Below are 14,030 nucleotides of genomic sequence, written 5' to 3' on the forward strand. Positions count from 1 at the left end.
TCTGATCACCATGTGCCTAACACACGTGAACATGGCTACACATCCGAAAACACTTCCCATGACTTTTGAAAAAAAAAAAAAAATTCCATACTCAAACTACCCGCATCAGTTGTTGGTTACTAAGGCATTGCATCCCTTAAAGTGCTCACGTTTCTCAAAATCTGCTCAAACTACATCTGATGCTTCCCTTTTATACACATGCACACACGGGCTTTTAAGAAGTTGTAATGCATAGGAAGGCTGTACGCAATGATTTTTAAGTCAATCATGGTCATGTGACCTGATGATCATCTTTGTCACTATGTTACAATATAACACACTAGCAGATGTACCTGGCATTGCCGGGTATTAAACATAATGTTAAATTTTTCAAGATCAAGAACAAACGTTAAGATTATATTTGGTATAGCTCTTTATAAACTTCCCCACCTATGGATGGTGCACACCAAGTTGAGAAGTGGGAGTTATGAAGAACCGCACCAAATATGACTTTGACCTTTGACTTTGACCTTGAAAAATAGTGTGCAACATCCTTAGGTCGGAGATCATTATCTTATCAGGTTTAGTCATGATCGGTCCATTCGTGTGGACTGTAAGAGAATATGTATACATAGGCTATGATCTTGATCTTTGGTCTTTACCTTGGAAAATGGTGTGCACCATCCCTAGGTGGGGGACCATCATCACGCCAGGTTTAATCATGATTGGTCCAATGGTGTTGGTTGTAGGAGAGTATATATACATAGGCTATGACCTTGATCTTAATCTTGAAAAATAGTTTGCACCATCCCTGGGTGGGAGATCATTATGATGCCAGGTTTGGTCATGATCGGTCCAGTGGTGTGGGCTGTAAGAAAGTTGTACACACAGACACACACAAATGCTATTACTTTATATATAGAAGATGAGTAGTTGATATAAATGAGTTAAGCTTTGGGTGTGCGTGAGAGACCACCATGTAGCGTAGACAGGGGAATCTCAAACCTTGTCTGTCTCTAAATGCCTGGTTGCATCAGTCCCCACATCAGCACATAACCCACTTTCCCTTTTTCATAACTCTTTTACACAATTCTAACCTCGTACTTGTAGTAGTAATACACACGGACGAAAAAACGCTTTGGATAATCACAGATTTCAAGGTAGTTCTACTAAAATAGCCATATTTTTTAAACCAAAGCACTTTAAGTCTTCAAATTACTACTGTTTTGTTCGGAAATGAATATACTTTCAAATGAATTAATAAATATGAATGTACATTATATATTTTAAGAGTTTTGAGCAAATAAAGTGATAAAAATGTGAACGTCATAAAATGGCGTTTTCGGTAAGGTTTTGTAATGACCCCCCCTGTTTTCTAAAGGTCCGTACCGTGATTGTATGAAGAATTTCGTCATGAAATTTGGGAATCAATAAGAAGAGGTGTTAATCTTAATACTGTCAAGTGTCCGAAATATTTTTGACCATTTCTTTTTTTGTCGTGTTAAAAATAAGACTTTAATATGCCGAGTATCGAACATTTTGAAAAAAAAATTCTTCGGACACCCAGTAGTAAGTAAATCAATCTTTTTACTATCTTTATCAATTAAAAGTATTATTTTATGTTGAGTAGGACCGCAGTAATTGATAATTTAAAAGGACCTACCCGAAAAAAAAAATTGTTTCTATTTATCGAATTTAGTCAAATGAAGTTAATATTACTAGCAGCAGCAGCAGCTACAGCCTGTAGAATCAGCAATAGCACAGTTGTAAACAAGCACGCGTTCTTTAATTTTTATTCAAGAACGAATTAAGAAAAACAAAATGAAACATAATGAAAATAATTAAGAAAAACAAAATGAAACAAAATGAAAACATAATGAAATATGAATATAAATGTTCTTATGTTTAATTAGAGCTATTTTGTTATCAGAATAACATTAGTTTAGAACTATTCGGTTTTCAGAATGTATAACAACAATCCCAACCAATTCGGCATAATGAATCTGTTGCAATTTCTCACATTTTTTCGTCAAATTTAAAAACATGGTTAAAAAAACAAAATAAACTTTTGTAGATATATAGCTTGCATGCACTTTTATTCTTTAAATTAGTTTTGAACAGCGAATTAAAACAATGTTTTACTGCGAACAGCCACAAATGTTTTTTTTTTCAAAATCAAAATAAGTATCAAAATCTCGTTTATACATAGATTCGAAAAAGTTGTCAAAAAACAAATATATAACAAATAAATGTTATCAAAGGCAAGATAAGTTACTTTTCTACCTAACTGGATAATTTTCTAGTGTTTTTATTTAATGTAACATGTTTATTCAGCTCGAAAAACGTACAGTCTTTACCGATGTAATGTATTGGAAAATTAAAAATGGCGCCCGGCCCGACTCTCTTTGACACGGTAAGTTTGAGAAAAGGAGTTAAAAATTAAAAAAAAAAAAACTATACAAAATACTGTTAAAAACTCACCGAATATATGTCAGCCTATGTCACGGTAACATATATTGAGCGAGTTTCTAGCAGTATTTTGTCTACTTTTTTATTTTTAACTCTTTTCCCCAAACTTACCGTTTCAAGAGAGTCGGGCGGCGGGCACCATTTAAAATTTTCCAAAACATCGGTAAACACTGTTTTCAAGCTGAATAAACATGTTACATTAAATAAAAACACTAAAAAATTATCCAGTTAGGTAGAAAAGTAACTTGCTTTTGATAACATTTATTTGTTATATATTTGTTTTTTTGACAACTTTTTCGAATCTATGTGTATAGTAATACAAACCCTCAAAATCTATATCAATATTCTTGAAATTTTAAAAGCAGTTAGAAAACACATCAAACTACAATTAGGAAGCTTTTTATTTCGTTAATTTTTTTTTCTACTTATTAAGCGAAAGATATTTTTACAACCTGCTCCAGCGTAGTATAAACGGCCTATGGAATTAACACCTTCAACCTCGAAAATAGAAATCAACAAATTTATGGAATTTTCTTTGAAATTTCGCAACGCAGTTTCTTATTAAATTAAAACTAAATATATAATATAAAGCCAATAATTATGAACCGCTAACAGTAAATATGAGTGATGAACGCTCTCTTTGAAAAAAAGCTCTCTTAACTTCACCTCTAATCCAAATTATGTGTGGCAAGTCTCCTCCTAAAACACTCTTTAACCCTAACAATAACACTAAGTTCGAGTGGCAAGCCCCCCTCCCCCTCCAACAAAATACCTCTGTAAGCCACATACAAGCATCTAAAACAAACAAACAAAAAATAGATCCTTCCTTAAAGAAAATACACATAAAAATAAATTGGTTAACTGTCCTAAAATGCTAGAATGGCCAGGAAATGGTGAATTATTTTACATTAAATTTTTGTGAAACTAACCGCTCCCCCCTCTAATATTGTTTTTGTTAGCTTTGTCTCTGTCCAGTTTTCAGTATGTTCACACATAATTTTCCTTAGCCCTACAATTAATTCAAAGTCCGAATGGCAACCCTCCACATATTCTCATTGCATAGAAACCCTCTTAAAACTACACATAATCATCTTAAAAAAAAAAAAAGCATGCATATTTTCCCATAGAAAAAAAAAACAGTTAACTGCCCTAAAATGCTAGAATGATCTGTAATAGGAAATTATTTTACATTCAATTCTAAAATAATTTGTTTATCTTTCATTAAAGTTTTTCATGGCATTTTATACATAATTTCCTAAAAAGGTAGAATCACATTTTGGAGGGGTGGTCAGAAGGAGTTGAGTGGGGTTAAACAAAAGGTGTTAATCTACAATAATACCAAAGAAATATTGCAATATATTCATTTTTAAATGGTCTTATGTTTAGATTTAAGTTTTTTGTACATAAAGCACATTACAATTCAACTTTGAGTTCTCCAACTTCTTTTCTGTTTATGGATACATGGCATTTTTAAGGAATTGCTGCATATTTATGCACATTTACTGCAGATTATTTGGAAACCATAAACTTTGGGAGATTTTCAGTTGCATATTCTGATTCCTTGTACAAAAATACACTTATACAGTAAATTTCATTTTTTAGTCTTGTGTTTTAACAAAGATATAACATTTTTACCGAAAAAGTAGTGTAAAAAATGTGATGAAACGCATATGGTATCCAAACGTGTGAGGCACAAAAATAGCCATAACTTCCTTAATTTAAATCAGATTTTAAAAATTTAAAAAGATTCTTTCTTAGCTCATCAAGCTCTTTCTATGCATACCAATATTGAAATATTTCAAGCTATTTCAATTTTTTCATGTGTATTGCTACTTGTAGCGACTATTAGCATAATCGGATTGAGTCAATTTTCTTTTGACCATCGCAATCCATTTTCACTAATCCTTAGCTAGGTCATATGATACTAAACTAGTCTATCAAAGGTTTTAATCAAGCCCGCAGAGCTCTCATGAAAAACGTGAAAAATATTTAGGGAAAAATTTTTTTAAAATGGAGATGTGTGAAAATATTGTGGTGACTTTTCTTTTTGTTCAGAAAATTATTAAAAAGAATAAGGTTTTGGAAATCCAGTTTCACTAAAAAGAAAAGGTAACGAGCAAAATCATATAAAACAAGTCCAGATCATTTTGTTTTATTTTTGCCTGTGTAGCTCTAAAATGTCAGCAATATGGACCCCCTGTTGGAAAACTTTGGAGACCCATGGTCTAGCTAATCCCTGTTTCATAGTTAAAGACCAACAAATTGTAAACCTAATAGGTTTTCTAGATCCCCTTTGATTGTTGCTGGCCAGGCTTTAACTGCCTACTAGCATTTCTTGCAACAACTAAATTAAAATTAGCCATGCTAATCTTTCATTAATATATTGAATTTTGTTTTGCTTTATGTAGATTGCTCCAGACAAGTCATGAAACTATTTGATATAAGGAGTTAAAAAAGCAAAACTACTTTGAGGTAAAAAAAAAAAAAAAAACTAGCAAAGGATAAAATGTTAATGAATTGATTCTGATCCAGAAAACAGCAATTCTTCCCCCTTTATCAGTAATATCTCATGGAATAAATTAATAATAGTAAAAAGTTCCACTTTAAAGAAATGCAAATTAATTTAATCAAACAATAATGCTTGTGTATTCATTTTTTTGCGGACTGTTATCTTCATCTTCATGGTTGTTGTTGTTTTACCATGTTTCGGCCTACTCATCTTCTGGTCTTTCTCAGATGATTCACTACAATCACAAATTCACAAAAATGGTATGCCGTCTTGTAACTGTATCCCCAGTAATTACTGCCTTCCATGATTATTGTCTCATCACGTTTTGGCCAACTAATCCTCTGGGCCTGCTTGGGGTAGGATTGAAACCGCTATCTTCAGACAATGCTCACCTGGAACCGTAGAGACTAAACATCTCTATCCACTTACCTGAAGAAGGCCAGAGGATTAGTTGGCTGAAACATGGTGAAACAACAACACTGAAGATGAGGATAACAGTCCGCAGAAGAATGAATAAACAAATGATAAAGGCTCATCTCAAAGGATTCAAATAAATAAATAAAAAAAAATAATATAATAATAATGATATGTTTATTTTAATTTATTTTACTTACATTTGAACTACTTACCCCGGTATCATTCGTTTTTGTTGCTCCAATTTCTGCAGTTAGAAAAATTAAGAAAAACAATAATCATTCGAAAAATGTTGGTCAATTATTATCAAAATGGATATTTAGTTTTCTTAGATGAAAACAATAAAAGACTCACATAAATATATTTTAACAATTTCACATGGGGATAGAAAGATTTCAAAATGCACCAAATAAACAATTTGTTTGATTGAAAGGGCGAGGGGGGGGGGAACTGCCAGTCACTATTCAGTCTTCCTCCCCATTGTCTTTTTACTAACATCACTTCCTAACATTTTGTGTTCTGCTGATCAACTTATTTCCTTTCGTTTTTATTCTAGTTTTTCTTCTTTTTTATTTTTACTTCCTAATACTTTGGTAGTGGGGATGTTGATAGTATCACAATGGTCCATCTCCTAGCAACAGCGTCGATTTTTAATTCCAACATGGCTTCGTACCGAAGAGATCCTCCCTAACTAACCTCCAAATTATGGAGAACGGTGATGCAGCTGAGATTTTCGTCCTTGATTCTGCCAGGGAATCATAGACTTCTTTTCAACATGCTTCCATCATAAGTGTTTAAATGAATCAGCATCTTCCTGGCTAGCCATACCTTTGACTTGGGCATTGTAAAAAGTTCTGCCTTTACACATACTGCTCATTAAATTAAATATTCAAAATTATACGTCATTTTTATTTATTTATATTTTTATTTATGATACTTAAACAAATTCAACTATTTATATGGAAAAAGTATTTTATTTAAATGTTAAGTGGAAATAAATTTTCTCTTCATCAATGTGATGCTCTCATATATGTTACATATTATGGACAGCATGTCGATGGTGATTACGTCAGCTAGCATAAAGCTTGACATAGCAGGGTTTAATGTTGCAAGTAAAACAGTTGCATTTGCGAGTGATTTTTCCAAGTGACGACTAGAAAATAATAAAACGCCTATCTTTTGGCAACTGCGTTTTTTTTTTTCACTGCCAATCTTCCAAAGCTCATTATTGAGTGAAAAATGTCTTTTTAACCTTTTTTTTTTTTTTGATAAAACAAGCACAGTCAAATTATTTAAACAATAAAAGGTTTAATAAAGGTTTCTTTTTAACGAAAAGCTGTTTAATAAAACACCTGAAAAAATTTGAATGTTTTTACCTTCAAGTTTCAACATGAAATTCTGTGCATATTTAGAATTGCACTTATTAAAAAAAAAAAAAATCTGTATGATGTATGTACACATCACAGAACGAAGTGTCATATTCCAAAAATCATATGGGTTTGGCTAATAACTTTTCTATTTGGCTAGTAAACAAAAATATTTAGTTGTCAAAGGTCAATTAAAGATAAATTTATCCATATGGCCGAAATAGGCACACTGAGTACAGGTTGAAATGACCAAAATCTGTAAGACAATCATTTCCAAAGGTGAATTAAGGATGAGTGAAATGTAAGGTCAAATCACAAAGCAACAGGTCAAACACAGGGAAAGACACAACAAGATACGAAAAGAAAGTAAAGTAATTACTAGTGATGGGACGATTCAATATTTTTCCTCCAATCCCGATTCTTTTTTAATTTTTAAATATAAGATGCTTTTTTTAAGGGGAGGGAGAAAAACCCAATGTAGTATGGGCATACATTTTCGCAAACATAAAAAAAATACATGTGAGAGTGATCTACAAATTTAATTTTATTCATAACTTAAAATCAATAAATATTAATCATTTCATCATTGATATGAAGCTTGGAAAATTAAGTTTAAAATCAATTTTAAAATCAAAACAAAAGAATTGTTTTTTTGCATCGGAAAATAGGCACCAATTTTTTTGACGATTCCGATACCACTCCGATATTTTTGATTCCTGATTCTGATTAATCGTCCGGACACTAGTAATGACATCACATTTTGTCGAGCTGAGAGAAAACAAAAGTTTTTCAAATTATGATAAGAGAGAAATATCACTAAGAGAAAATTAACCACCCTGAGAAACTTTGTATATCACCCAGGTTAGTAAATAATTAGTTCACAAAACTTTAGTCTTTCTCTCCTGTACTAGTCAATTCGCTGCTTTATTTTTTATTGGATGACATGTAGGAATACAAAACATTTTTTGAAGAACAAAATATCCAACCGTACCTCCAGTCTTCCTCAGTAACTAAGGGGATGTGTGTGTACAAGGGAGGAGGTGGTAGGAGGAGAAGGTATAACCAATGAGAAGGTGCTGTGTAAGCCTAACATGTATATACACACATACACACAATGCATATATAATACATATGCATATAAGTTAAAAATTGAACAGTAAATAAATGAAGACAAAGAAACGCATGTTTCATTTCATATAGACATCTTACATTTTTATTTCCTATGATTATATTTATTCTAAAAAGTCTTCTCACGTCATAATGACGTTGTATCTTAAAATACATGAAAACCTTAAGATATATAAATGAATAAACCTGAAAGACAAAATGATGGTAAAAAAATCAAGAAGCAAAACGTGATTGTGCAAATAAAAAGACAATTGTGCGATTATGTGTGAAAGACAGAGTTTCTAAATTAGCAAAAGTTATTGCGGCCGATATTCGAGGGAAGCGGGAAGGAAGAAAGCAGAAAAATAGAGGAAGAGTGAAAAAGAGGGGAGAAAGAAAGTTTAAGGATAAAAAATACTGGCGTGATAGGATATATATTTGATTTTTTAGTGATGGTTACTCATGAAGAAAAAGATATTGCAAATCTAAAAAGAAATTCAAAGTGTATATTAGTTATCTTATTATAATTTCAGCTTTGTTACAGAAATGGTTAAAGAAAATTAATGTCAAGAACAAAAACAGTATTAAATATATATGCAGACATTTATCCCAGAATATGTTAACATAAATACAAGGCTAATTCAATAAATGAGGTGAATTTTTTTGCAATAATCTATATAATAAAGTGAAGTCAGTCTATTTCTCGGTTTGGTCATAAATTTTATTCTACAAAAATCATTATTTGATTCTAACTATCCAAGCAATTATTAGTCTTTGTTTGTTTTTTTTTTAACTTTTTTCACACCAAACAAGGCATATTGTCACTTGGACATAATGGGTTACTACTTGGGAAGTTGTCTAAAGGGGGACTGAGGAGAGTTCAGCCGTGGTGAGATTTTTGTTCACATTACATTTAAACTGCTGCAGATTAGTACAATCAGAGAAGCAGGAAACGGAGGGATTTCCAAAGTTTAAAAATCCGAGGTGAAGAAATTATTAGAGTAGAAGGCTTTCTGGCATTTAGGGATCTCGACAGTGAAGGACCAGATTTTTCTGCTTGTCAAGTTAGTAGAGAATATGTGCGTCTAGAGGACACAAGTGCTAAGAGTTCATCAGAGCACATTCCATTAAAGTACTTGTAAAACAAACATAGGAATGCAACATTGCCGTGATGGGACAGAGATTTGAGCTGAACCGATAGTGGAGGACTTATTAGATGTGAGACTCTTTTTTGGACTGTCTGATTGAGACAAATGGTAGATGCACCAGCCTAGATTTGCCAACAATACTCCATGCATAGGCAAATGATGATTTTGTAAACATATATGATACTCTCTGACGTGAGTAATTTTTTAGTACAGAAGAGGGAATCCACCTTCTTTGCAGCAACCTTGGCAATGTCCTCAATGTATTTGTTCCAGTTCATATTGCCTACGAATGTTAAGCAGAGGAGTTTGAAGGATGAGCTCTCAGGTAGGGTGTTGTCATGGAAATCGGTGGCTGAGAAGGTGTTTTATAGTTGTTAAAGGAAAGAAGCTTAGTCTTAGTAGCATTAGCTGCTACCATTCATTTATGGCCCCATTCCACTACAGATTGAAGATTGCTTTCTTGAGTTTCTGCAATTGCCTTGGATATGTGTACATTCATTTTTCTCTCATATCGATTATAGAGCATGAACTCGGGAATCTGTGCAAAATTTTGAATAGAACCTTTAATTTAATCCATGGAGGTAGATTATTCTTGTGTCACCAGCCATGACCAAGTAAAAGTTTTAAATAATTATACTCCTAGTATCACCTGTACTGAGGATTGAACCTTAAACCTCTAAAAGACTAACTTGGAAGTCATTATTACTTTAACCATGTGAACAATTCTAGTGTGAATTTTAGGAGCCTTAAGCCTATTCTTGTTTTCAGAAGTGTAGTGTTATTACTTATTTCCATATATATATATATATATATATATATATATATATATATATATATATATATATATATATATATATATATATTGTGGTGCAATAAGAGAAAGCTTCACTTGCCTCCTCACAGTGACAGTCTACAATACTGAAGAGAATCTACTGTTGATTTTATAAAATTATTTTTATATATAATGGCTTGAATTAATGCAAAACCCAAGTATCATGCTTCAACTGTGCTCTAAACAAAAATATTTACTTCAAACACACTTGTCATATCTAAGAATCTACTGTTGATTTTATGTCTGGCCTTACTGCTTGTGTAGTGATAATGACTTGAATTTCAGTTTAAAATGAAAAAGTCAAGTATCATGGTGCAATTGTGCTTTAAACAGAAACATTAATTTGAACGTGTTCCTGTCATATCAAAGAACCAACTGTTGCTTTTATGTTGAGCCTTTCAACTTGTGTGGTCATAAAACTTCTCAAATGCATTTGTGATAGTAGACTGTGTAAGGTGATAACTTTGGTCAATATCACTTGTTCCTTCTTCATTGGATTATTTCGATTATTGATACTTATTGAAGACATTCCGTTACAAAACCTATCTAAGAACACTGCCAGGCACATAAAGTACCTATGGGTGAAATTTCATAAAAATCGATCCAGTCATTTTTTGAGTCCATAGGAAACGAACTCTTTCATGCAGACAAACTTCCTTTTATATAATAGTAGAGAAGAGATAGAGATCAGACCAATGAGGAAGGAAAATAAGGGAAAAAAAAAAAACTTTTTAGGTCATGGCATTTCAAAACCAAATGCTTATCATCAGAAGAGGAGTAAACCCAGCATCATGCAAGATATAATATATAGATAAAAACTGTTTACAACATTTAAATTAGAAATGAAAAATATAATTTAAGATATTTTTCCTTATTGATCTAATGCTATAATAAAGTTATATGAAATCTTTATTCATCATCTTTCAGTCAATATTTTTTGATTACTCCTCTTAACAGTGTTGAGCTTTTTCTATCTTGATAAGTTTGCTTTGTATAAGATATATTTCTCTTACTAGCTTCATTTATATATATATATATAAGTTTTAAATCCATACCTTTATTTTAATTTTTTCCAGATACATCTGCCTTACTTTAATGCTAGGTTTATTTATGGTGTCTTTTTTACATTTAATAAAAACCCTTTTCAATATTTGCTGATATGGAAACCTTGTTTAATAAAAAACTATATGTAATAATTATTGTCCGTAACTTGATGTCTACCACAATAAAAACATTGTTTTCCGAAACAATCGTCCAAATAATTGATTTTGTTGTTGTTCCTTCTTATGAAACGGATTTTTAATTTAATTATAACTTGATTTTTAAATTATCAATCACATTACTAAATATCAAATTAGCTCTAGGATATTTACCTATCGAGCTTATTATATATCTAAATTACAACGAGCACTTTTTCTTTCCCTGTATTTTAATTAATCTAGTAATTTTACTATTACATTAAAATACACTTTGCTCTTTAGACTATTGTTCTTATCTCCTTTAAATTATATATATATATATATATATATATATATATATATATATACCTTCACCTTCATTCTGACCTTAGATATATCCCCCTAGCTTACCATAGGAAACCTCCAAATATTTATCCCATCTATAATTTCCACGACTCTAAAATCACAATCTGACTGCAATGCATCCACCCGCCTTATGTTATCTCTCACTGACCCCCATACTGTTCTCTCCCCTTTACTTTCAGATATTTAAAACTTTTCCTCCTAATGTCGCCTTCTTAGTGTAACTTAAGCTAGATGTCCCATTCCCTTATATGTAACCTAACTCCTTTCCTATTCTGATGAGAAGCATTAGGCTTCGAAAGTATAAGGTATAAAGAGTATCTCTAAACACTCCTTCCATCGATGTCCTGTTCTTATTTGAACTGATAAATAAACTTATATAGACCAGTATATATATTTTATTTTGTCAATAATTTTCTTATAATATATATATATATATATATATATAAAGTTATGAAAATATATATGGCAATTAAGCTACACAGAATATTCCGTGTTTCATTCTTGTAAGAATTTGTTAGGCATATTTTCATAGCTTACAACCTAGCTCTATCTATCTATTGAGCACTGTTGGAGTAAATACTGAAAATTTACGCATAAAATTATACCTTCGTATATTAATTTATCTGATTAAATGAAGTATATATATATATATATATATATATATATATATATATATATATATATATATACTTTTTCTCTCTCAGCAGTTATACTGGGCAAAACATTGTGAGAATAAGATTGAGGATGAGAACAGTAGTTTAAATAATACAAATTTACCAATCCTGATCTCAAAAAATTCTAAAACGAATTCAGGTTGGTCGACAATGGCTGCCACATCCTCTTTTCAGTTCAAATTTAGTCTTCCTTTAATTTTCATCTTGTTCATCCTCCTCAAAGAACTTTTGTTTTTAGCAATGAACAAGTGAAAGATTTTGATGCTGAGAGAATTAAAAAGAGATTGTTTTGTGGTGAATAAAAGGAGTTTTAAAGGATAGACATGAAAATGGATGAAATGGGAGTCGTTTTCTTGGATAATAAAAAATTAAATAAATAAAATAAAAAATAAAATTACAAAAAATTAAATAAAATAAAAAATTAAAAAGCTTAAATTAAAAAAAAATTAAATAAAAACTTACATAAAAAAATTAAATTAAAAAAACTTATAATAAAAAATTAAAAAAGTAAAATAAAATAAAATAAAAAATAAAATTACAAAAAATTAAATTAAATAAAAAATTAAATTAAAAAAGCTTAAATTAAAAAAACGTAAATTAAAAAAACTTAAAAAAAATTAAAGTAAAAAAAAATTTAAATTTAAAAAAAATAAATTAAAAAATTAAATAAAATAAAAAATTAAATTAAAAAAAATTAAATTAAAAAAAAAAAATTAAATTAAAAAAAAAATCAGCTTATTTATTGTATGTCCCTCGAGATTTTCAGGATTCATAAATTCTCATTTTTCTAACATCACTCAAATATTTCTTTCTTTTTTTTGTTATTTTATATCTTGATTTTATCTTTCAATATACCAATCACTTAACTTGTAGAAATCAAAAACATAAACAACACATTGAGAGATATTGACTAAATCTAATTATATTACATATTATATTATTGCACTATGGTATATACATCATTCATGATTCTATGAAGATATTTCACTTCCATCTCAAGTATGTTTCTCGTTGTGATAATGCTTTCTTAATCAGAGATATTGTTCTGGAGTATTGAATATTTATTTTATCATACTCTTCTTATAAAAGGCACTGTTCTCATATTTAAAAAAAATTATTTTAATATTTTGTATAATTGAAATCGAACACATCTCGAAACAGCTGTAAACTTGGACAAAACTATGGATTTTTTTATTTTGGATGACAATTTAATTAAAAAAATAAAATAAAATAAAAACAACTACGTTGATTATTTGAAAAAACTTATCTTGAGTATTATTTACACACCATTTCGGTCAATGTAACCTTCGACCTTCTCCAGGTGTATCTTGTCAAACTCAAGAATCTTTCATTTCAAGAACCTGTGGCATAACAGATAAAGTACTAGATAAAATTTAGTTGTAAACGAAACTCTTCTGGAGATTAAAGGTTCAATCCTCATCGTGGACGATACAAAGACTACAATTACAAATTACTTGAGACTTCTACCCAGTCATAGCTGACGGAAAGTGCATGTTACCCCTATGAGTTAACTAAAGGGTTCTGTTATAAGTTCCGTGCACATTCCCCAAATTTGACAGAAAAATTCTGGTGTCTGATAAGGTACACCTGAAGAACGTTGGAAGTTACATTGGCAGAAACGTCGTGCGAATGACATTCAAGAGGAGAACAGTAGTCCAAATAATCCAAATTATCAATCCTCATCTCAAAAATTCAGAAACTACATTATATATATATATATATATATTATATATATATATATATATATGTGTGTGTGTGTGTGTGTTATTTGTTTTTGTTTTTGCGATATGTTTTGAATGAATTCAATTATTTACGAAAGTGCATTTTTACCTAAATGCGAGTTGGGAATAATTTTCCCTTTAACCAATTTGGTACCCCCACATGGGGAGCGGCATATATATTTTTTTAAAAATATAATTATCCACTGACATGCGTTTTGTCGCCTACGACTCAGAGTGGCTGCATC

At 30.7% G+C, this 14,030-nt stretch overlaps 1 protein-coding gene across 4 annotated transcripts in view; it reads right to left on the reverse strand.

Annotated features, from left to right (window-relative positions):
- LOC145243489 (endoplasmic reticulum-Golgi intermediate compartment protein 3-like) overlaps positions 1 to 14,030 on the reverse strand; it is a 113,479-nt gene that overhangs the window by 67,094 nt on the left and 32,355 nt on the right. For 2 of the 4 annotated variants that reach the window (XM_080106434.1, XM_080106432.1), the window contains one exon: positions 5,587 to 5,618. In XM_080106434.1, the coding sequence (XP_079962560.1) occupies positions 5,587 to 5,618 (32 nt within the window). Of the gene's footprint in view, positions 1 to 5,571; positions 5,619 to 14,030 lie in introns of all 4 variants that reach the window. The other 2 variants (XM_080106433.1, XM_080106431.1) reach the window with 1 other exon arrangement.

Source organism: Euprymna scolopes, chromosome 22 (assembly GCF_053919585.1).
Source record: "Euprymna scolopes isolate OS-2025 chromosome 22, ASM5391958v1, whole genome shotgun sequence".
NCBI lineage: Eukaryota > Metazoa > Mollusca > Cephalopoda > Sepiida > Sepiolidae > Euprymna > Euprymna scolopes.